At 55.0% G+C, this 23568-nt stretch overlaps 4 protein-coding genes across 4 annotated transcripts; 3 read left to right on the top strand and 1 right to left on the bottom strand.

Annotated features, from left to right (window-relative positions):
• Positions 1–15: 15 nt before the first annotated feature.
• HER10_EVM0002521 (PH domain-containing protein) lies at positions 16–6626 on the bottom strand. Its single transcript, XM_035482898.1, has 3 exons — positions 4514–6626; positions 4239–4396; positions 16–4130 (listed from the first exon to the last, which is right to left on the bottom strand). Exons 1-3 carry the CDS (start codon positions 5055–5057, stop codon positions 372–374), a joined length of 4461 nt encoding a protein of 1486 aa, XP_035330489.1. The 5' UTR covers positions 5058–6626; the 3' UTR covers positions 16–371.
• A 7803-nt stretch (positions 6627–14429) lies between these two features.
• HER10_EVM0004796 (uncharacterized protein) lies at positions 14430–16115 on the top strand. Its single transcript, XM_035482967.1, has 2 exons — positions 14430–15030; positions 15093–16115. The coding sequence occupies exons 1-2, from the start codon at positions 14552–14554 to the stop codon at positions 15886–15888; spliced, it is 1275 nt and encodes a 424-aa protein (XP_035330619.1). The 5' UTR covers positions 14430–14551; the 3' UTR covers positions 15889–16115.
• Positions 16116–16350: 235 nt separating this feature from the next.
• Positions 16351–17401, top strand: HER10_EVM0008230 (uncharacterized protein; the record flags this gene model as incomplete). The annotated part of the gene is made up of 2 exons (XM_035477761.1): positions 16351–16573; positions 16650–17401. The coding sequence occupies exons 1-2, from the start codon at positions 16396–16398 to the stop codon at positions 17399–17401; spliced, it is 930 nt and encodes a 309-aa protein (XP_035330829.1). The 5' UTR covers positions 16351–16395.
• A 995-nt stretch (positions 17402–18396) lies between these two features.
• HER10_EVM0011376 (uncharacterized protein) lies at positions 18397–23113 on the top strand. Its single transcript, XM_035480809.1, has 2 exons — positions 18397–21258; positions 21313–23113. The coding sequence occupies exons 1-2, from the start codon at positions 18760–18762 to the stop codon at positions 22693–22695; spliced, it is 3882 nt and encodes a 1293-aa protein (XP_035330994.1). The 5' UTR covers positions 18397–18759; the 3' UTR covers positions 22696–23113.
• Positions 23114–23568: the final 455 nt, after the last annotated feature.

Here is a 23568-nt window from a genome sequence, read left to right as displayed (position 1 = left end):
GCAACACCAGGAAAATCGTAGAAAATCTCGTCTTGTTATGCTAATTCTTTCTCGTCATTTATGTTCGGCCGTCTCTGCTAGTCATCAATGCCAACCGTCGGCCATGCTATTACCCAGCCTCTACTCAACAAAAGAAAATCCCAAATGCTTGTCCTGTCTAGGACCAAAACCTACAACCAGCTTTTCCTATGGTTGTAGTTACGTCTCTTCAAACGCCTTCCATGTGGCCGTTCCAGATGATGTTACACTTCTTCCAAGACAAGGGCACATTGCCCCGTCTGCTGGTATCTACTCAGTCAATAAAAACCAAACTTCTTCTCTCTCCTCTCTCCATCTGCATCTCCTTCATCTCATTCAACCTCTCAAGTCTTCTAAAAAGCCTGTCCCTGGTATGTCGCCGGATAGGCTTGTCCACGTCCACCCTGACGAGGGCCCGGGGAGTACTGGCCCTGTTGCTGCTGTTGTTGCTGCATGAATCGGGGATCCATCATCTGAGGTCCGGGTGATTGGCGACCCTGGCGCATGGCCATCGGGTTGGCATAAGAACCTCCCTGGCTGTATCCGCCTCCTTGGCCGCCAAAGTTGCTGACAGCACCTCCGTAAGTGCTGGCCGCGCCGCCGCCGTAGTTACTCGCGGGGCCGTAGCTGCTGCCCTGAGCGTAGCCGAAGTTCTGCGCAGGCCCGGTTGCGTATCCGTTGGGCTGTCCCCTCGGCTGACCCATTTGGCCCATCTGACCCATCTGACTCATCTGACCCATTGGGCTCATTGGACCCATTTGGCTCATTTGGCCAACAGACATGTTGCTCTGAGTGTACATGCCCTGAGGGATCATGCCCCCAGGAGACATGGGCTGCTGCTGCTGGGCATACATTTGTTGCTGTTGGTAAACCTGCTGTTGCTGCTGACGTTGAAGCTGCTGCTGGTAGACCATGGCTTGTTGCTGCTGGCGCTGGTTGATGGCTTGCTGCACCGCCTGCGTGTTCATACCCTGCTTGGCCCGCTGTCTCTCCTGCTCACGGGCGTGGATCGCGCCGACCAAGCCGGCTCCCTGCTGCTGCTGGTTCGCATTGCGGTTGCCGGCCATCGTAATGAGCGGTGAGCCCGTCATGCGAGCGACGTGCTCCTGTTCGCGCGCCGACAGGTGAGATGATACCTCACCACTGCTAGTCATGTCAAGAACGGCGTTGGCGCCGCGAGAGCCGGGACGCTGCAGAAGATCTGCCGAGCTGCTGCGAGAGTGACGGGCGAGCATCTCTTGAGAACCGCTTCGGGTCATGGCGGGAGTCGGGGTCATCGATCGCATAGTAAGGATGTTGCCAGAGGGCGTCCTATTGTGGGCGTACATGGGAGCAGCCGGTTGGGCAGCGCGCTGCTGGACAAACTGCTCCGCGCTCATGCCTGGACCGCTGGGAACAGCGGCGGCACCAGGTTGCCAAGCGACCTTCCTGACCGTGTCCTCAGACTCTTGACGGTTATGGCTGGGGTCATTGCCAGTGGGAGACTTTATGGCGACCGGGGAGAATGGTCGCTGAGGGCCGGGCGTGGCTTGATAGGTCATGGGCGTAGGTGTCTTGTTTCTCGCGGGCTGATTGGCGCCGTAGTTGACGGTAGGCCCAAAGTTGACATCAGGAATGGCGAACTCTCCATTGTCAGAGTCGGCGCCGCCCACGGTCTTCAACACACCTGCTCTGGGCCGCTCGAAAGACTTTTGAGAGCGCTGTGTCTCGCTGGACTTGCGGCTAGCGTAGTCTGGGCTCGCTGTTGACGATGCGTCATCGTAGTAGCTGGCATCGCTCCTCTGTGTCTGAGCTCTGTTGATCTGCTGCTCAGGTACCGGTGTCCGCTGTCTAGGATCGCGGGGTTGGATTTGCTGGAATCCCGCCTGATCGATAATGTTGTTGCCCCAACTGCCACCGCTGGAGGCTGAGATGGGTGTCTGTTGCTGAGGGCTTCTCAAGCTGTCCGATCGAGCCGGCAGTGGTTTGCGCTGGAAGGCGGGGTTCGTATCGATTCCGGGGAGCGGGACACCGCGGCCCTGAGCCCGAGGGTCTCTACCATGCGGGGGTGGCGGCGGCCCCATCGCCTGAGGGTTCATGCCGCGGTTTCGCATTTCCGGAGTAGGCACTCGGCCTGGTCCACCCAAGGGGGGAGTTCGTGTGCCATCGGGTCGCGAAAAGTTGCTGAATGACGGCTGAGGACGGATCTGAGGGGGATGTCCTTCGACTGGGCTTCTCATCTGCTCAAGGCCTTCCAAATGTTCAGGAGGGGGAGGGGGTCTCGCATCTTGAAGGCCTCGACTTTGAGGATTGGGAGGCAAGGGACCCTGAGGGTGAGGGCTGGGGGGGCCGAACGTCTGCTGGGCAAGGGGCGATCGGGAACGCTTCTGGTTCATGGGCGGAATAGGGGGCGGGAGACCACCGGAGGGAGGAGGGGTTTGGTTAGGGGTCAGAGCTTCACGAGACATTGTATCGTTAGCAGTGCCTCCTACATGGTGGTCGGGATAAGCTTGAGGATGTACCAAAGGACCAGATGGCGCAGCATCCTCCCCACTCCTCCGCTCAGACGACGCATCAGATGGGCTATCGGGGGGAATCACGAATCCGCCTGCCTTCGTCAACTGGGAAAGGGTAGTGTTGGACAATCGAGTAGTAGCCCTGCGAAGATCTGGAGAGTGGTAAGGTTTGCCCGCAGGCTTGGAGTTAGGACCGTAGTTGAATGCAGGGGGAGCAGCAACAGGCTCTGGCGACTCCATCTGGCGCACAGTTCCCTCAATCTCTCGCACCGGTGTGCTCCGGGCTGTGTCTTCTTCAGAGCTCTGGGTTCCTGAGCGAAGAATTCCTCTCGCCGGGGGCGGGCCACGGGCTGGTGAGGGACCTCTGGCTGGCGAACGTGCCGGTGAGTTGTTGTAGGAGTTGCTGTACGAGCTGTCGTAGCCACGGTCCTCAGGGCGCTGGGGTGTGTGACCAAGCAGATGAGGATCCGAAGAGTTGCGTGCATGGTTTGCTTTGTTCATGATACCAGCCAATGCAGGAGGCGCACGAGAAGTCGTGACAGGTGTACTCTCTGAGCGGTTGGGTGTGCCCAGTGACATGGATCGAGAAGACCGGTTTGAAATGGCATCAGATGCAAAGCCGACTCTAGGCTTGGCCGGCACAGGGCTGGAGGTGCCATTGCCGAAGCTGAGACGGTTGCTCTTCTTGCTTCCGCTTCTTTGACGGGTGGCTTGGGACTCATCCATGGCATTCATTCGCTTACCAGTGAGCTCCTTGAGCTTCTTTCTCCAATCACGTTCCGACCAGCTTGAGCTGCCTTCTTCCAAGATCAATCCAGTAACGTCAAGAATCTCGAGGTAACCGTATCTTCGGTGCTTTGGCATGGCAAACATGAGTGATCTCGGGTCGAGGACACTGGCCACGAGTCTGCCGGGGCGGCCGTAGAGGCAGAAGGTATCCCAGGTGGGGAAGAGGAAGCGCAGCAGCATCTCGAAGCCGCTGACGGCAGGGTGAGTTTCGGGCATGATGAAGACGAAACCCTCGGTGGACGACGGCGGGTCAGAGTGGATGGTGATGTTTCCCTCAATCTTAAGGAGCGTTGATGCATCAATCAGCGACTTGGCCTGCGGGTAGATGGCGTAGGAAGAGTAGGCATCGGTAATGGTGGCAATGGGGCGAGCCTTCTTCTGCTTCTTGCCATCCTTCTTGGTGTCGTAGAACTTGATGTCTCCCTTGAGAATCGGCGTGGAACGGTCGTAAGGCGACTTTTTGCGCATCTCCTTCTGGGCCTTTGCATACTCCTTCTCGTCGGGGGGAGAAATGACACACCAGCACCGCCTCCAGGGGACTCCGGCGCCGAACCGCACGCGCACCCATTCCTCGGTCTTGAACTTTTGTCTATCCATGATGAGGTTGATGTTGTTGAGGGACTTGCCCTTGCCGGCGATCAAGGCACCGGTGTACGCCTCCTGCAGGGTCGAGTGCTCGTACATAGCGAGCCTGATGCCAGCAGTCCATTGGATCAATGAATGGTGCGAGTTGAAGTGCAGCAGATAACGGTTCCTGCCGGCAGTCGAGACGCTGAGGATATTCTGCAGCGGCTGTTCGTCATTCGATCGTGTTGGTAGGGATTCGATCTATACGCCAAGGGCATGGTAAATTAGCACTCGATCGATCCCCCGCACCGTCGTACCTGCCAATGCTGCCAAATCTGGCTGGGGCACGGCAATCGGGGCTCGACATACCATTTTGATGGAAGCGTCAGTCAAGTTGATGAATTTGGGGAGGATCTCGCCGTCCTCGCCAGCGGCATCGAGCTCTGCTGCGTCCCATAGTGACAATACGGTTCCGACGAGCTGAGCGAAGCACTCAGTCCAGGTGCGGTCGGGATTGGGCTTGCCCTCTGTAAATTTAGTCAGTGATCGGGTCCGAGTGTTATGCGCGTCACCACCGCCAGCTAAGGTAGCTGCAGGCGCAAAGGTAAAATAAAAAGCACTAGGAAAAATGAAATAAAACTCACGTGTGTTTTGGTCGTCCAACTTTAGGAAGTAGCCCTCCTGGTACAGCTTGTTCGCATGGCTATTCAGGAAAGTGAAGATGGGCTGAAGCTCGGGAATGGTATCTTCGTTGATATCCATGAGGGGCGGCTGGTATGGCATTACCATTGAAAGTGGGCGGGAGGAGCTGCGTTGGCGGCCAGTGACGGATCTGGGGCTATTTACGGGCGAGCTGTTGGCAGTTCCGTTGGCGGGCGATGACGCATATTCGGATGGTGGACGCGCGGGCGAAGTAGGGGTTGCGGGGCGCTGGCCGAAACTGGCGGGCGGTTCTGGAAAGGGTTCTGTTTTTTGGGATTGGGATTGTTGACGTTGATGTTGTGTTGTTGGTGGATTTGAAGTCGGGTGTGACTTGAGGTTGTATGGAGGAAAAGGTGTCGCCGCGTCGGGGGGAGGTGACGAATTGGGAGTTGGCTGGTTTGTCTTGCTGCCGTCCCTCGAAGTGGCAGAAAATTGGGACATGAATGAGAGGACTGTGGTGCCCATGGAAGCGGATTTGGTCAGCATGGTTGCGCGCGCGTCTCTCTTCTCTCTGCGTCTCCTTCCGAATCCACACAGCTACACCTCACAGTGATACCAAATACAGGCAATTAAAAAAATATCAAAGCCACTGGGTCATGAAAAAGTAACAATATCGCCCTGGTACCCGACTAATTGGCCAGGACCACCAACTGGCCGGGGGTGAGCGGATGTGAGGGGGATTGCGAAGGGAGGAGCGCAAGGGGAAGAAGGGGGGTCCCCGGCGGACGAGCGAGAAGGACGACGGATGGTGAGGATGGCCGAGCAGGGCGACACTGGGGCGGACGGGTAGCGGCAGGGAAGACAGAGGTAGAAGTAAAGTGTTAAATGGCGAGGACGATGGTTCAGGATTCTGGTGATGCAAAGCCATCCAGGACCAGCTGTGGACAGAAAACAAGGCCGGGCAAGGGTATTTGATGTAAATGCCGCCAAACAACAGCATTGCGCAGTAAAAGGGATATTGGGCATATTAGGATTGGGATGCACGCCAGCAACACGCGCCAGCGCGCAACCAAAAAAGCCTCCTACGCATGATGGTCCGGTGCAAGCCTGCAAGGACTGGGCTGGGCTGGGAAACTTGGGAAGAAGGGGGGGTGTGCCAACTGCAGCAAGTTGCGCTAAGAAGGCTAAGGATATGGGAACTTGGGAAGACTATGCGACAAGAGCTGGAAGAAGGGAATGTGGGAGCACGAACCTCGATTACGGCCCATCTTTGCAGCTTTGCTCGACGCTTTGCTCGACGTTGTGCCAAGCCAGCAACCATGCAACCAAATTACTGAGAGACACCCACTTGCGCCGTGCGCGACCAAGAGTGGTCTTGGATGAGCAGGACAAGCCTACAAGGCCGCCTCTAGCCCGTCGAGACGAGGATGCGAGGAATGGGCAGAGATGCGATCGCGCGGGAAGGGATTCGGGGATTCGAGGGTTTCGGAATCGACAGCTTCGGCCCTGGGACTAGCGCAATTCCTCTGAATGCTCGGTAGGGGGGGACGTTACGAATCGGGGTGAGTGAGAGACCGAAGGGTCGTTCGTTGGATTCGTGGATCTCTCCGGCTTTAAGATTATCGTGTGGTGGTAGTGGATGCGATGCGATGTAATGGCCGGACGAGCGATGCGCAGTACGCAATGCGCAGTGCTGTATCCGTACGATTACGGGTGACTCGGCGGCCGGGAGGGAGGTTGCGCGGTCTGTAAGGTAATCTTAAGATCCGACTGACCGACGAAGCACACACTTCTTTGCGCGGCGAGCACAAAAAAAGGTGGAATTAATATGGATGATGGAACGAATAAAGGGACCCAGGCGAACAAGTAACGAAGTTTCGGGACGGGCAGCGATTAGGATTCAGCCATGGGTATCTTCGGGTTCCGTCTGTATGTATGTACGTGTCTCAGAGCTGTTGGTGTTAGAGGGAGGTTAAGTGTAGTCGAGGAAGAGAGAGAGAGAGATTCGAGATGACGCGAGACGAATCGAAGAGCAGGACAACCAAGACTGAGAATCGGAAACCAGGAAAACAGAAAGAGGAAAGAAAGTCTGAAAAAGGTAGGAGAATCCCCGAGATGATGTATGAATCCGTACCCGAGCGAGTATGGAGTGAGTGTCAAGGTAAGGTAAGGTATGGATGGATGGAGAGAGCATGGAGAGCATGGAAACGACGGGAACGTGTCAAAAAAAGACCCCCAAGCACGAGGCGTACCTTACCTTACTCTGAGAGGTACTCTGAGAGGTATTCTGCGAGGTGTACCAAGTACGGGAGTACCTCCGGGAGTACGGAGTACGGGGAGTGAGTGAGGTACCTACGTACGGAGGTGTAAGGTATTATGCAACAAGAATTAGCAACACCGCCTACTTCTGCGACCTGCTGTTTCCTCGCTCTTCTCTCGTACCCAGTCACCGTCACCGTCACCGTCACGCAGGTCAGTTGGCTGCGCTGCAGCAAGGTAGCAGCAGTTTGGCAGGTGGTCCCAGACTCCCAGGTCAAGGTCCCGGTCCAGCAGAAACCAGACCAGAAAGATCAGCTCAAAGGTAAGGCAACGTGAGGCACAGGCACAGGCACAGCCAGGGCAGGCAAAGGCAAAGGCACGGCCACAGGTGACCAAGAGAGGTCTCCAACAGGTTCAAGACTCTCATTTGAACCGGGCATGTTCAGCGGGTAGCTCAAGCTGCGGTGAATTGTACTTTGTAACCTTCCTGTGAATAATGCCCCGGAACATTTGAGTAAACCGTGTGTCCATCCGTAGTATGTAAAAAGAGTGCCGCAGCGGTAACAGGGCTAGGCCCGTCCCAAACCAATCCACGACCAGCAACACACCAAGGCCCTTCCCCCAGGAACAAGAGCCCGAACGACGTAATGGCGTTGGGTATGCCGGGGTCTGCTGTGCTGTCTACCTTGCTGCCGTCCTTGTGTACGCACAGGCTCTGGCGGTCGCTCGGGCTGGGCTGGGCGGCCGTGATCTCGACGACGACGATTATGATGATGATGTTGATGACTCTGTCTCTCCCGCTACTCTTTCGGTGTTGGCGGTGCTTAGTCTCCCCCGACAAGCGCCGCACTATCTGATTGTGGACTGTCACTACTGTCATCTGTGAGGTGGGAACTCTATGGAGAACACTATGAGCCGGCTTTCCATCTGGGCCATTTGGGGTACGTTGCTAGTTCTCTTCGGTTGTCTCTCTAGCCTCTTCGACCTCCCGGTTTTTCGAAACTTTTCAGGTTGTGGTTGATTCCCTTTCCTTGTTTCTTCTGACTTCCTTTTCGTTTGTCTCTGTTTCTTCAGCTGCAGTCAAGACGATTCTTTCACTTTACTGACTCTTCTTGGGTTTCCTGCAAGGGATAATACATGCCTACGCATACTGTTCAATCAAGAAAGTAAACGGCTGGATAGATAGAGAATAAAAAGAAGAGGAGACGATGAATGCGGTCAAAAGGTACTTCCAGATACATACCTCTCTCGCTCCCCTCCCCCCGGCCAAAAAAGTTCAATAGCTTGCGGATGAGCCGGACGATGCAGCACGTCAAGGTTCCTTGATCCGCCTTTCGGGCTCAGAGAGGTCGATCGTCGACTCGTCGAGAGACACACAGAAAATCCAAGCCCTTGGCCTGCCAAGACGAGCCAGCATCCGGGCTCTGCGGGCTTAGGGCCTTGGTATTTTGTGCTCTTTTGGACGGGATCGATGGGATGCGTTGCTGCGTGCATCGGCATCTGCTCATTCTTAGTCTCTTTTCCCCATGGCCCCCCCAGCCCAGCCCAGCCCAGCCATTTTCCGACTCGGTCCTCGAGACTGTGTGTGCTCTGAGTGGTCTCGTCGTAAACACCTGTCTGGCGCCTAGGTACGACAAGCTGAGCCGCAAAAAAAAAAAAAAAAAAATAAGGATGTAACAGAGGGCACAAAAGCGTGTAAGACGAGAAGTCTCGAATCGAACCAAACGACTGGCGCCGGCGCAATGGGAAGTGGCTTCGGCGCTACTCCATGCTCCCTCCGTACTCCCTACACAACAGCGAGTTATTACCAAACTCACTAGTTCGACAACTCGCGAGCAACTGGACAGCGGTTGCAGTTGTCAATACCTTAGCCCATCGAGAAGAAAAAAAAACGTGCCAGGGTACGGCGGTCCGTAGGTCTAGCGTACCACTGTTGTTCCCAAGCAGGGGTAATGTGGTGGGTGGACGCGCAACGCCTTCCCTCCGTTACTCCCACCCACAACTTCACAAGTGGGCAAGACTCGAGAGAGAGATCGGGTGGACGAGGCGATCGCCTGGCTGAGGACCGACCGGAGCACTGCATGCAGATGGGGGAGGTGGGCGGTTCCAAACGAAATAAATGCGAGGTCGGGACGCCTACCTAGCTTGCAACTCACAACTCCTTGGCTAACCAGTCGACCCGTACGAGTGAATAAGGTAAGGCGCACTAGTAGCGGACTAGGGACCTGACAGCGCAGGCGCCGGTGTATTCGTGATCCGTGCCGGGGCAGGCTGTTGGGGTTGGGGTGGTGGTCTAGACAAGAGGTAAGGTATCCGTGAGATATCTCGGGACTATGCATCCGTTCTTTTCGATGCGGTGTGAAAGTTGTCGAGTTCGATATGAGAGGTATCCCGTAGTCTTTGTTCCGACACCTCTGTTTGCGTTTACTGGACTGTTCTCAACTGTCCTGTTTGTGTGTTTTCCTTCTTTCGTATAGATAAACCTTGTTTCCCAGTGTCTCGTCTTGAACTCTTTACTTGTTGAGGCAAGGAGTTGTAGGTTCTTCTACGGTCTACCACAGTATGATGCGCCGTCGTAGGGGGGGAGAAAAGAGCCCGGGAGATGCGCCACCTGCCCAATCCACGAGTCCACACCAGATCCTCCCCCTGGGCCACACACCGTGGCTCTTGCGCGTGGGCTGGGGCTACTTGGGACGGATTAAGGCACCACCTGACGTCTTGTTCCAGAACGTGGAGGGCTTCAGGTTTTGGAAAAAAGAGGCTGGGTTAGGTTTTGGGGGCCAAAAGGGGGGGATGAACCGAAACGGACAGACCTACGCAGTATGGTTTAGGCTCTTTCTGCTCACTGGTTTCTTCAACTATCTCTATTCTGAAGGTATCATGTGTTCGGTGCAAATCATTGCCGAGAGCTCGTTGTTATGAAGACTTGCCCCTAACAGCTTTCTGCTCTCTGCTTCTGCTTACTTGCTTGTAGCTGGGGCAGGGCTGGGCGTCTGGGCCAACACTCCGTGCATCCCGAAGTAAAGTCGCAACTTGTACATAGAGACAGACAGAGCTAGTCCAATCATGGAGTTTCTGGTTCACTTACCGCACTTGTCTTGAGTCCCGCGTGGCTGTGCAAAAAAGTCAAGTGGTTGGAGATTTGGAGAGCCAGTACTCTTCGTAACCAGTAGCCGTAGCCTATTTCTCTTTCGGACGGAGGATCGCAAGTCATGCGGTGCCCGCAGAAAGCGATCGGGGTTGTCGGGTGTCACATTCGCGAGAGAGAGAGAGAGAGAGCATTGTTGTTTGAGCCCCCAAGTTGAGTTGTCAGATGCCCGCCCGCCGCCCGCCGTCGCCGCCGCTATTCTTGACGAAGCGACAGAACCACCCGGTTCGGCCGTCATCGCAAGAGTAATGTCCGCTTCGGTCTCGGTTCTTGTGTCGGTCGCCCTTGCGAGTTCCGATGGAGATTTGATATGATATCTCTGCCTCGCGGCCTGCCTCGCACCGCTGCGTATGCCTTTTTCAGAATCGAATTCCGCATGTCCATGACAGTCAATCGTGGTCATGGAATTACGAGCACGGTAATTGCAATGTGGGCAAAGTACTCCGTAGGGAGACAGACATGTTCCAAACAGCTGCAATCAGCCAGTGTCGCGGGAGGGAGAGTGTTCCTACCCTTGCTGGCTTGGCGATCCGTCCTGACCACCCAGTCGCGACTTGCCATAAGTCCATACTACCTAGAACAACACTTTCTAACAAGGAACATCTTATCGTCATCACAAGGTCCTACTCGATCTTCCAGTGTCGGCCGGGAACTTTGTTTCAGTTCTTAAAAGTAAGGTTGGCTTTTCTCTAGACTCTGTGGTCTTTTAGTTACGGAAGGGAATCTATTAGTGTTCCAACGCTACAGCGTCTTTCCCCGGCCCGATGAACCACGTGCGGTTGGGTACTTGAGGTACCTTATTAGACAAAGCTCCTCCTTCCCTGTGTCGTTTGGTGCTTTGGTCGATACAGATATCTAAGTACTTATGCTGGGTGTCATCCTCTATGGCTGAACTCCCTGGCTATCGGTGACTTCAAGCGTTAGAGTGCCATTTTGCCGGAGATCTTGGTTCAAAGTTGGTTCTTGATCCCGATTACAAGACACTTCAACATGGCCTCATGGCCGTTTGTAACCTTGAGTTTACCGCTCTTGTCCTCACTTCTCGAAGGTCCGCATCCCACTACTAAGACATATCCAATACCGTCCGTCTGTGTGACGTACAACACGGCGGCAATTGTAAAGTAAGAAAGCATCGAAGGAACTCCAGTGCCGACTTGGCTCCTGGGCTTTTCTGCCACCTCTTCCGTAATTGTTCAGGAACCCCGGCTGAGGGTCAGTAACCCAAAGGAATCGACTAACCCGTGGACCACGATCGCAGGGACCCCAAGTGACCCTATTCAATCTCGGAGCGAAAACGCAGCGAGCCCGCTTGCCACAATGCCAACACGTATTTCCGGGGCAGATTTTGTCCAGCATGGCATGATTTCGCCGGCTTTGATGCGCCTGCCTCATTGAGTCGCTGGCGCCAAAGGGAACAAACAGGGTCCTCCCAGGGCGGGTCGAGTACTCCGAAGAGCTGGGGCATCAATATCCATTATCCATACGTGTGTATCCGTAGATGAGGGGGTCTCCCAAGGGTTCGAAGAGGGGCCGTTGACGCCGGCTGTGGTCCCCTTGTTTCTCTTGATTGTTCTTTTTCTCTAATCGTACGGGTACGGGATACAGACTTACAGCGTATCCGTACGAACAGTCAGCGACATAGCTGCGGCGGCCGGCCATTCGTTTGGTTGGAGGGAGGGCTCGCTGCCGCGGTTTACACTACCTTCCGGTGAGATCTGCCGTCAGAATTGTGTCCGATGTGAAACCGCCAGACCGGGCGTTCTCTCCCCCGTCATCGCTGGCTGGTAGGTAGGCATTGATAGGTTCCTCCAAACTAGGCGCAAGGATGTTGTACTGCTCTGTGCATCATCTGTACGAACTCGAAGCATAAAGTTAGGCACGAATGATATCGGACGAAGTGGCTCCATCTCTCACTCTCCCACGGATACAGCCCACGCAAGTAGTCATTGACTTGTTGTCGATGTCGTCCGCTTTCTGAGACTCCTCCGCCGTGCGCTGCCCGCTCCCTTACCGCCGTAACAAAATCCACGCAAGTATTCCGAAAACGCGGACATTGAAGGAAATCGAACTGAAGGGTCCATACGAGGGCCCCTGTGTTCCCGCATGCGTCAATATTCTGCCCCCCTCTTCTGGGATCCATTGCCATGCGGCCGGGGGCAAGGGTTATTGTCCCACCCCGAGCAGTCAACTTTCGACCCCTCCGCTGAAAGGCGGCAAGGCGAACTCGGAATCCGCACAAGAGTCCAGAGTGGTGAGAGATGAGCCTAGGTGTATGGAGTAGTGGAAGGACATTTACATAGGCAAAGCCAACCAGAAGGGCGAGTATCATCTATCGGGCCCTTGGCAAACAGCGACTGGCTGTGGAATTGCGAAAACGAATCGAATTAGGTATCTGAGGGTATCTTGTATTTTCTGGGCTTCTCCACGAAAGCGCTTACCCTTCGCCAACTCCTCCCTGTCGAATAGGGCTTTTCTGATCCAATCATGTCGGAGACCGAAGCTCGAGACGAAGCAAAAACACGGCGGGATACGAAATTCCCAGCCTCCGCCTACACTAGGTTGTAACTGTGTCGATGAGCTAAAGCAATGCAACGTCCAGGGCTCAGTCACCACCTATCGAGTCTGGCTCCTCCGAGCTCTCCCCGTGCCATACAAATGGTGAACGGCACAGGTATGACAGGCTGGCAATGAACGAACTGCGCTGACGTAAGAGTCGAGTTCGCCGGTTAGTTTGGCGCCAGATGAGACAACTCCCGGCCTACGGGGCGGGTTCGTTGGCGGCTCGGGCAGATCCTTCCTCGACGCGCGTTGATCGACCGTGGGCAGTGACAACACTATGAAAAAGATTATCGAAGCAGACCAAGGCGTGTTCTCCTCAATGACAACGTATGCTCATCAAACTCGATAGTCCCGGCCTCCCGATTGCTGAGTGAGCACACCTTACCATCTTTACCTGTTGGTGTCAATATTTTGCGTCAGCCCCGTTACGTCATGTCCGGTGAACCGTGATCCGTGAACCGGGGGCTCCAAGCCTATCCCTACCGATCTACGAAGTTCACAGACCGTGCTGAGTTGGGATACGCGGTTGATGAGAAAGGCTGGTCTGGACTCTTGGATGCGTGAGTACCGAGCAGATATCTTGCAAGGGCGAGACATGGTAAATGATGTCCATAGTTAATTGCAGGCCTGATGGCTCTAGCTGAATGTCTCGAGCGTCGCGGTTCACTCTCTAGAGTCTGAGACAAAAGTAGGGAGACGGTGGCGCGAAGAGCATAGACTTTCAAAAGACCAAACGGTTCGTCAGAAGACGGCAATCCGAACTGTTGTCAGTCTTGTGCGTGTATGTTTGTTTCCTTGACATTTGTATGGTTCGGAGGTTATTGTTAGAAAAGATCGGCAATGGCTGCAAACTTTTAGAATCACAGCTTCTTGAACCTGCACAACCTGCGTGCTTACTTTCTCGTATATATTACGAGAGATCCTATTCCCCTCGCGCAACGAATGACTACTCGATTTCGGCATGCTCAATGGACGCAGCAGGCTTCGAGTGTGACGCAGATTGCTCCAATGCCATGTTTCCGTCCTGCTCCAGGCCACCAGCCTTGGTGTTTATTTTAGCTATGTTACACCCGCAGAGGCTGCAGCTGAGCGACGGCCACCTCGACCGGGCCAAGCTGTTGTCGATCCCGAATGTCGATCTGTTGATGACAGAGGAGCCTCAGAGCCTGTTTCCAGGTTTTTGCACCCGTAGACCGTACCGAGGCGGAAGTTTGCCTCTTCAAAGTTCAGGGGACTGGATGTGCATCGCATTTCTCTCTAATCGGAAATGCCGATGGAGACAAGTGAGAGCGATATGAGGTTAAAGGGAAGGGATATTACTCCGTATCCTGTTAATGATAAAAGTGCGGAACGGCTAGAATTTTCTTACGATATGCCAATACCGGCGTGCTCGGCTTTTACCTGGAACAATTTCTGCAGTTGCATCGATTGCCACTTATCAGCCCCATCAGGAGCCCGCCACGCTACACTCCCTTTAAGAGTTTTCTGTCAGAATTTTCAGTTTGTTTGTAGTTTGTTTGTTTGCTGCTTGCTTTCCTGGTATTGTGGAGGATGATGCTAGTGAAGGAACTTTTTGTTCAAAATGCGGTCAATATGGGACAGGGTAGCTCCTAGTTGTGACAACTTCATTCACAGAAACAGCATGTTGTGGCTCAACCAATGCTCCTACTCACAGAGCGTTGACCTAAATGTTGGGCTTTCCGGTGATAAAAAGGAGAGGTGGGGTGTGTTTTGACTGTGCTTACCTAAGTTCAGAGTTTTTGCACCTACCTACCCAGCCGTGCCAGCCCTCCAAGGCCGCCCAGAGCTTCTAATTCCCAGCTACGACTCTGCAGCCCAGTGCCCAATGCACCGGCCTGGGACCAAAACGCGCCTGCACGTGTAGCGCCCCAATTTAACCCCCGGTTCGGAGAGCCCCCAACCAACACATCGAAGCCCACCCCCCCGGCCATGCCCAGCACTCCAGCGGCACCCTTCCTGTCCAGCGCCAAAAGATAACGGCAACAGGCCCAGCGATTTCGTCTCGTTGCGATCCAACATCGCAAAAGGCGCCTGATCTGCCTCACACGTGGGAATGAGGAGGCTACCTGGGCCCTCGTTGGCGATTCCCCCCTTCAAAGCGCGGCCGCCGAGAGTGCCTCAGGGCGCATCTCCAGCATCATGGCCGCAGCGATACCGACCTAACAAAGCGGCCTGCCTGTCGACGGCGGCGACGACGAGATCGACAACAACGCCGCCGCCGTCGCAAGCAAATTCTTCCGGCCAGAAATCACAAACACAAACGCAACAGCCATTTCGCTTCGAGACCGGCGTCTCCCTCTTCGCCAAGCGAGCGCCGCGACCGTTCCCGCCGCCCTTCCTCTCCCCTCCGTCAGGCTCCTTCTCCGATCCGCTCAGTACCCATCACCGAAGCCGCGATCGGCGCGCGAGAGTCGACGGACAGATCATTCTCGGACAGACAAACGGAGATGATGCGGTGTTCGCCAGCGACAACTTCATTTGTGCCAACGATGGTGTTGGTGCTTGGTCAACACGCCCGAGGGGCCATGCTGGGTAGGTGCTTTAATCCCCCCTTCCGTTGATCGGACGTCCCAATATTGATGCCGGAAAAACAGCCTCTGGTCTCGCTTGATTCTACATTACTGGGCGACAGCCATTCAGCAAGAGTTCACCAACCCTCGCGCCGCGGGAGACGTCTACAAGCCCGACCCGGTAGCCTATCTCCAGACGGCGTATGAGCAGACTCTGAAAGCGACTTCGGACCCGAACGACTGGCAAGGCACCACGACGGCGAGCGGAGCGCTGCTGCACTACAAGACCCTGCAAGGAGGCAGCGAGAAGGTGCCCCAGGTCTACGTCACCAATCTCGGCGACTGCCAAGTCATGATTCTCCGACCCAGGCACGAAAAGGTCGTCTACAAGACCAAGGAGCAGTGGCACTGGTTCGACTGCCCCCGCCAGCTAGGCACCAACAGCCCCGACACCCCCAACACGGAAGCCGTTTTGGACATTGTGGAGATTCAGGTCGGGGATGTGGTCCTCGCCATGTCGGACGGCGTCATCGACAACCTGTGGGAGCACGAGATTGTCGACAGCATTCAGAAGAGCATAGAACGCTGGGAGAATGGGGAGTGCGGGGGCGACAGAGTCGAGGGCGACCGGACGGGCGGCGCAAACGGGGGCATGAAGCTCGCTGCCGAGGAGTTGGTCGCGGCCGCGAAGAAGATTGCGACCGATCCATTCGCGGAAAGCCCGTTTATGGAGCATGCCATTGAGGAAGGGCTACCGAGCGTTGGAGGTAACTTATCGGCTCCGCCAGGCCGTGATGTTTCACTGAGGCTAACGAAGGAAACAGGCAAACTCGATGACATTAGCGTCGTAGCTGCGCTTGTTAGGAAACAGGATGCATGATGAGGAGGGCGATATCACGAACTAGGGCAATCATGGGAAATAGAATTTACGGAAAAGGTCCCGCAGGGGCAGGCTGCAATTATTATGGCATACGCCCTACCCGAGTCGGGATGACAGTGGCCATCTTTTGGGAGGTACTTGGCGTTTGATTGGCTTTTGATATTCACAGGAATCCATGGATAGTGCAGAGTTTGCCGCTAATTGAACAAATATCACCAAGATCCAGCGATTTCTCTCATGGAAGCGTTTTGCGATGCTTGTTTCTGTCAAAAATCCATGATACCGTTCCTCAAGTGACGTTGCACCCGGCCGTGGCCGGACCATGGTGGGGTTAGATCGGCCTTCATGGGCCCGACCTCTTATCTTATCGCAATTTTTCCAGCAAGAAATTTCGCGACTTTCAACGCAAACATCTGCCTCCACCACCGTCTTTGCTGCGTTAACCTGATTAAACCACCTCTCGTTCGACGGCAAGGGCAATTTCCCCTCGCAACCCATACTTTCACGATGCGCGGAAAACGTAGCAAACAATACCGCAAGCTGATGAATCAGTACCAATTGACATGGGGATTCCGCGAACCGTACCAATGTCTAGTCGACGCCGAAATGGTGGTTGACTGCCACAACTTCAGATACGACCTGCTCGCCGGGCTGGAGCGCACGCTGCACGGCAAGGTTAAGCCAAGTGAGTATATAGCACGCTCATGATTGAACATCAGGGAGGAGGGAACTGCCACGAGGCTGACGATTTGGGCACACAGTGATCACACAATGCGAGATCCGCAAGCTGTACCTACGCAAGAACGAGCCCGACATGAACAAAATCATCGACTTTGCAAAGACGCTCGAGCGGAGACGCTGCGGCCACTTGCCGGAGGACTACCCGGAACCCCTGAGCACGATGGAGTGCATGAAGGCCGTCGTCGACCCCAAGAGCAACCTCGTCAACAAGCACCGCTACTGCGTCGCCAGCCAGTCGGGCGACGTGCGCCGCATGCTCCGCGAGATCCCGGGTGTCCCTCAGATTTACATTAAGCGATCGGTCATGATCCTCGAGCCCATGGCGACGGAGAGCGTGGCGATCAGGACCAAGGAGGAGAAGAGCAAGTTCCGCGACGGGCTCGTCAGGCCCGAGAGGAAGAGGAAGCGCGAGGAGGATGAGGAGGACGACGACGACGATGAGAGCGGAAAGGAGGGCAAGGCCGGAGGAGCAGGAGGAGCTGCCCAAGAGCAGAAGAAGAAGGACAAGAAGAGGGGACGCAAGGGACCGAACCCCTTGGCGGTCAAGAAGGCGAAGAAGGCCACGAGCGGCGGCGACGCGGCGCACAAGGAAGCAAAGGAAGCGCGGGCCGCGGCGGATGGAGGTGGGGGAGAGGGAGAAGGCCCGGCGAAGAAGAAGCGCAGAAGACGGAACAAGGGCCAGGCCGCTGGCGATGCGGCGGACTCGTCGAGTACGCCTGCTGCGAACCAGGGCGAGGTGTCGACAGAGCAAGCGGCAGCGGAAAGCTCGTAGGGATTCGATATTGCATACCAAAAGGGCGTTTTCGGGTGGGGGCTTATTAAAATGATTGGAATGTAAAAGGTACAACAAAAGCTCAGAGATACCAAAGTAATGGGGAATTCTTGCTACAGCGAGGTACACCGTACGGGAGGATCGTCGAGTGAATGTGTTTCTGAATCGTCTCATGAACTGGTGGTCTTTGAAATTGCCGGCACCTCGAATGTGACCCCTTGATTTGCTACCTACGGAATAATGGGGGATCACGCTCGAAGGTCTCAGTGTCTGTTGGTAGGACGGGAACTCGGTGATGTTTAATCCTGGAGGTTGGCATATCTGAGGTGATGCGACAACACGTCGATAACCACCAAGATATCGTGTATGAAAGCCCAATGACGATAATAACGAAGCCAGGGCACCCCCTCCATCCTTCAAAGGCCTCCCAATGTCGTCAGTCTGCCATAGGAGGTACTGAGAGGTCCAGTGTGATGCCTTTGGGAGGGGCGGCAGGGCTGGTCAGAGGTCAGAGCTCTCGACCGCTGAAACGGTCACTGTCGTGGTGTGTTGGGCGGTGAGCCAATGTGCCTCGATCTGTCTGACAGCCACCTCAGTGAGCACTAAGGTACTGCGTAAGTGAGGTGAGCACAGTCCTTGAGTGACCACCTCATGGGCACTGACATTCTCCAATTCGCATGGCTTGTTCGGTCCCCACAGGGAATGGCAGTCGCGGCACTCTAGCGGATCGTCATTGGGGGGGCTGAGGGGCGCAATTGGGGGGATTTGGTGTTTGGCTTACTGTTCCCCTGATGGATGAATCAAATCAACCATCAAATTCGCCAACAACCGACAACGGGACTTTCTTCATCATCCCTTTCAAGCCTGCGGGCCCCCTTTCGTGAAAAGAAGCACCCTGTCAGACTCAGACCAGACACAGAAAAAACACGTGGACGTACCATTCAAGTCTTTGCCCCCCCTGGTCCATCCAATTTGACTTCCAGTTGGAGGTTCCCGTGGCTCGAATTCTCTCAAAAGTTAGCACATCTGAGTACCTACCTACCTTACCTCACGGAAACTGCGCGTTCGGCACGCCTGGAAAACATATCCCACAGTAATTCTAATCTCAGCCACGTTACGGAGTCTTTAGTTCGCTTTCGTTCCACTGGCTCAAGGTATTGCGCGTCGTCCCCTACGGATACCTTACCTTACTCCAACCCGGCATAAGCCCGCGACCCATTCGTTTTCCAACACCCGAAACAAAAGGGAAAAAAGAGGCTGCCCACCCTTGCCTTGGCCTCTTTACCTGACTCTTTTTCTGGCACATTGAGACAACCAGCTCGCATGTTTGTCTAATAGGCAATACACAACATCTCAACATGGCGGGCTCAGACGAGTCTGCCACCACAACCACCAACACCAACACCAACAACCCCTCTTCGACGACAGCCACCGCCGCCGCCGCTCCCGCTGCCGATACGGGGGCAGCTGACCAGCTACCGAATGGCACTCGTGCACCAGATGCAACCGCAACCGCGACTGCAACTGCACCTGCATCTGCGCAAAAGCAAACTCCTGCTGCGGCCATGACGAGCGACATTCCCGAGGTGGACGATTTCGGCCTACCCATCAGACGATACTTGTCACCGCCGCCTCAGGAGACCGATCAGACGACCGACGATCAATCCGAACCGAACGAGTCCCAACCGAAGCCGCTCCACGCTGGGCAGGATGCACCAGACGCAAGCAACGAGACGGCTGCTTCAGCGAGGAAGGAAGTAAACGGCAAAGACGGCGAGTCGGAAAGTGACGATGACGAGTTCAAAGACGCCCAATCCGAGCAGCCGGCCACGGCCGCTGCCTCCGGAGCGACCTCGAATACACCATCTACCCCTGTAACTTCAAATTTGGACAAAGACGAGGCCAAGGACAAGAATGTGACAATCGGAACGGATGAAGCAAAGGTTAAAGGCCAGGAGGTTCCAGCAAACAAGGAAGTCAAGGGAGAGGCCAAAGTCGAAGCCAAAGAGGCGGTTACCGCCAAGAGCAGTACAGAGAAGCCATCAACAACAGAAGTTTCAGCAACAACCAAGAGCGAGAGCAAGGAGGAGGGTGTCACAATTAATGGTGGAACCGACCGGGTCGAATCAAAGGAGTCAGAAAAGACGGCATCAGAAACTAAGCCCAGCAACCCCGAGCCGCAACAACCAGGATCACCTGCAAAGCTCGTCGACAAGGCAGACGAGCCCGGGCCCAAGGTGGCAGAGCCTCCTTCTCCCAAAGGGCAGCACAAGAGAGACCAGAGCAATACCAGCAACGTTGGCGTCTCCGAATTCTCCCATCAGCAACTGACGTCAGACAAGAAGGAGGATGATAACAACGATGACGGTGATTGGCAAACGATGCCTGCATTCGCCCCGTACGATATTTATGACGATGACAATAGACTTGTCGCAAAGGAATTCAAGGCCGACGAAGTTGACGAGACATACGGCTACGGCGGACTTGGCGGTGCAGGAAAGGGATATACCCGAGTAATTATGGACGACGATGCCGAATCAGCCACCAGCATGGACGACAATACCCAATACCTCTTCAAAGAAGTGAATGGCACGAGTATCGGCGAAGACGACAGCGAGGCCCGCGATGCTGTCTCTCAGATGCAGGCAACCAAGGACCTGCTGACGGAAGGGCAGAGAATCGCCTATGTGGGGCTGACGAGACTGGAGATTCACAACATGGTCAAGGAAGCCGAGAGCGTCGAGCACACGAGGAGCGCAAAGAAGGATGTTACAATGTCGGCCGAAGCGACCAAGATGTGGGGTCAGAAAATGATGATCCGTCTCTACACACACATGGACATCAGCTCCGCCGAGCAGATCATGGTTGAGCAACTCAGCGATCATGGCGTGGTGCCGTCGGACTTGACTCCGATTTTGATGGCCAACGCCCGTGTCAAGAACCCCATGGCCGAGGACGAAAACGAGTCGCGCAGCTCTCTCTCCGTCACATCGCCAAGGGAATCCCGTAGCTCGCTTTCCGTGACCTCGCCGAGGAGTATGGGGCCCCCTTCACCCGCGCTCTCGCAGAACGAGAAAGTGGCCGAAGCGCCACCGCCGTACGAGGCGCACGAAGGAGAGGAGCTACCTCCTGTCAAGACCCCAGCCCAGATGGTTACCTCGGACAAAATCGACATTGACCTGCGTTGGACGGTGCTGTGCGACCTGTTTCTTCTTCTGATTGCCGATTCGGTGTATGATTGCAGATCAAGAATTCTTTTGGAGCGGGTCGGCAAGAGTCTTCAAATCGACTGGTTGGATGTCAGAAAGTTTGAAAAGAAGGTGACGGACGCGTTGGAGATGCAGCAGGCCGCAGAGCAAGAAAACTGGAACGAGGACGAGCATATGGAGCATCGAAGGAAACAAGCTCTCAAGAAGCGCTACATGATGATGGGGTTGGCTACCGTGGGTGGTGGTCTGGTCATTGGTCTTTCGGCAGGTCTCCTCGCCCCCGTCATTGGCGCCGGCTTGGCTGCTGGCTTTACAACCATTGGAGTGACGGGTACATCTACATTCCTCGGAGGTGTCGGCGGAGCTGCCATCATCACATCCAGTGCCGCGGCATCCGGTAGCGTTATCGGTGGCCGAGCGGCAAACAGGAGGACGGGAGCCGTCAAGACATTCGAGTATCGGCCGCTGCACAACAACAAGAGGGTGCATCTCGTCGTCACAGTAGCCGGATGGATGACGGGCAAGGTGGATGACGTTCGTTTGCCATTCAGCACCGTGGATCCCATCATGGGCGACTTGTATTCTGTCTACTGGGAACCGGAAATGTTGAGGAGTATGGGTGACACAATCAACATTCTCGCTACGGAGGTTTGTTGCAGCCCGTTTCAATCCCTTTTGTCAATTCTCACTAACCTTTCCTAGGCTCTGACACAAGGTTTGCAACAAGTTCTGGCAAGTACAATCTTGACCAGTTTGATGGCTGCCCTGTCATTACCCGTCGTCTTGACAAAGTTGGCATACCTGATTGATAACCCTTGGAGTGTATCACAAGACAGAGCCTGGTCTGCAGGTCTCATTTTGGCGGACTCTTTGATTGACAGAAATTTGGGAACACGCCCAGTCACACTTGTCGGATATTCACTCGGTTCGCGAGTCATTTTCTCCTGCCTCTTGGAGCTGGCGAGAAAGGGGGCATACGGCCTAGTTCAGAACGTCTACCTGTTCGGTTCTCCTCTCATCATCAAGAAGGACGAATACCTCCGAGCCCGCACCGTTGTTCCAGGAAGGTTTGTCAATGGGTACAGCAGCAACGACTGGATCCTCGCCTACCTATTCCGTTTGACTGGTGGCGGCCCTCGCAAGGTGGCTGGACTGGCTCCCATTGAGGACTTGCCGTGGATTGAGAACTTTGACGTCACGGAGTTTGTCAAGGGTCACATGGAGTACCGTAAGGCTATGCCCCGTCTCCTTCGAGAGTGCGGCTGGCTCGTGGAGAGTGACGAATTCACCGAAATCGAAGATGCCGACCCCGATAACCACCAGGAGCGTCAGCGAGAGCTCATCAACGAGATTGAGGAGGCTCGCAAGGAGCTCGAGAGGGAGGGGCAGAAGAAGAAGAGCCGTTTTTCCATCTTTGGGCGGGGAAAGAAGGCGGACAAGGAGAAGTGGGAGATTTACGAAGACTCGGCAAAGGACGGGAACAAACCGAACCCGAGGACGGAAGACAAGGAGGGTAACAACCACGGTGTACTGTTCGACATCGAGGCCATCCGAGCCGAAGTCGCAAAGGAGAAGACTGCCACGACGCAAGAGGAGGAGCCCGCAGAGTTCCAAGTAAAGGAGCTCAAGTCCACGCTCCCGCCCATGAGACTCGATCTCAGCTCGTCAAACGGATCGCTCAACCCGCGAGACAGCCTGCGCGAGACTAAGAGCGCGTACGCGGTGCCGGGCCGGGCCTCGTACGAGACGACGGGCTCCTACTCGTACACGCCCGAGAGGACGCCGACGTTCCAGGGCAGCCAGACGTTCTCGCCCACGCTGTCGCAGCAGAGGGCCGTGTCGCCGTACCACGCGGCGCCGTCGCCGCTCGAGGAGGAGGTGGAGATGACGTTTGACACTTCCTTTCACGATCCGCCGCCGGCGCCGCGGCCGCCGCCCAAGGACGATCCCGCTCCTCCGCCGTCGCGGCCGGAGATGAAGTCGGCGCAGACGGTGCCTAATATGGGGGCGTCGAACCCCTGGGCGGACGTTGATGACGATGATGATTTTGGTAAAGAGAAGGAGATCCAGATGACTTTTGCATAAAATGTTCCCGGCCCCCCGACATGTGGGGAGCAAGCAAGCAAGCATGGGGCATGGCTTTTGGCGGCGTATGAGTTTAATTTTTTTTGGAAGCGAAATCGGGACTTTGTCTCCGTATGATGGTGGTGTAGTCCTTCGCTCTGTGTTGTTGCTTGAGCAAGATGTTTGCTGGTGAAGCCCTGGTGTCCCTCCCTTCCTGGCAAAGATGTGTTTACAATGTTTACAAGAGACAATCAATCTCGTTGTTGTGTTTGTTGTATGACCTGGAGGAAGGAAGAGGGAGAGGTGAAGGATGCTTGTTAGGGTTCACTCTTGGGTAGCGTTTTGGGGAAATGGTACAAGGCCACCGTAGAACCCGTTCGAGTATATAATTTCATTTTAGACTGTCTGCGAGGATGGTTTACAAAGTAATACAAAGAAAAGAGATGAAAGTTTACAAACTCATAACCTCTTTTGAATTTTTCAAGAAGCAACCCTTTTGTTGTGGATCAAGGGAGTTGACGACGTGGTTGGTGTCAGGAGACGGGGAAGCTCTGAAGTTTGTGTCTACGCTGTGAGCTGAGGCAAGGGAGATCCGGGAAACGTGTCGCCGTCTCCCCGGCTCCGGATGTGGGAATGTGGCCCGGCGTGTAAGTCCTGTGAAAATTACAAACTGGTTTCTCTTTGTTGCGAGTGTTGGTCGGGTCACTTAGATGGCTTCCTTTGGCAATCTATCTATAAATCTGTATCATATTGGGGTCTGTTGGCAGGTGCTTGCATGCGGCAGGGGAAAACGGGCGTCAGAGTGACGGATAGGGGTAGTAAGAGGGAACAAGAAATGACAGAGTTCGTTGGATCACTGAGCAACTGCCATGCTTCAAAATATATCTCCCCTGA

Source organism: Colletotrichum scovillei (assembly GCF_011075155.1).
Source record: "Colletotrichum scovillei strain TJNH1 chromosome Unknown Contig00008, whole genome shotgun sequence".
NCBI lineage: Eukaryota > Fungi > Ascomycota > Sordariomycetes > Glomerellales > Glomerellaceae > Colletotrichum > Colletotrichum scovillei.
This window is presented reverse-complemented; position numbering and strand designations above follow the sequence as displayed.

Bases quoted from the DNA above. Each gene is read 5' to 3' on its own strand.
- HER10_EVM0004796 (XM_035482967.1), top strand. From the start codon at position 14,552: ATGAGGAGGCTACCTGGGCCCTCGTTGGCGATTCCCCCCTTCAAAGCG. The intron at 15,031-15,092 runs GTAGGTGCTTTA...CCGGAAAAACAG, and splicing joins CGCCCGAGGGGCCATGCTGG to CCTCTGGTCTCGCTTGATTC.
- HER10_EVM0011376 (XM_035480809.1), top strand. From the start codon at position 18,760: ATGGCGGGCTCAGACGAGTCTGCCACCACAACCACCAACACCAACACC. The intron at 21,259-21,312 runs GTTTGTTGCAGC...AACCTTTCCTAG, and splicing joins TCAACATTCTCGCTACGGAG to GCTCTGACACAAGGTTTGCA.
- HER10_EVM0002521 (XM_035482898.1), bottom strand. From the start codon at position 5,057: ATGCTGACCAAATCCGCTTCCATGGGCACCACAGTCCTCTCATTCATG. The intron at 4,397-4,513 runs GTGAGTTTTATT...CTAAATTTACAG, and splicing joins GTTGGACGACCAAAACACAC to AGGGCAAGCCCAATCCCGAC. The intron at 4,131-4,238 runs GTATGTCGAGCC...CTTGGCGTATAG, and splicing joins CTGACGCTTCCATCAAAATG to ATCGAATCCCTACCAACACG.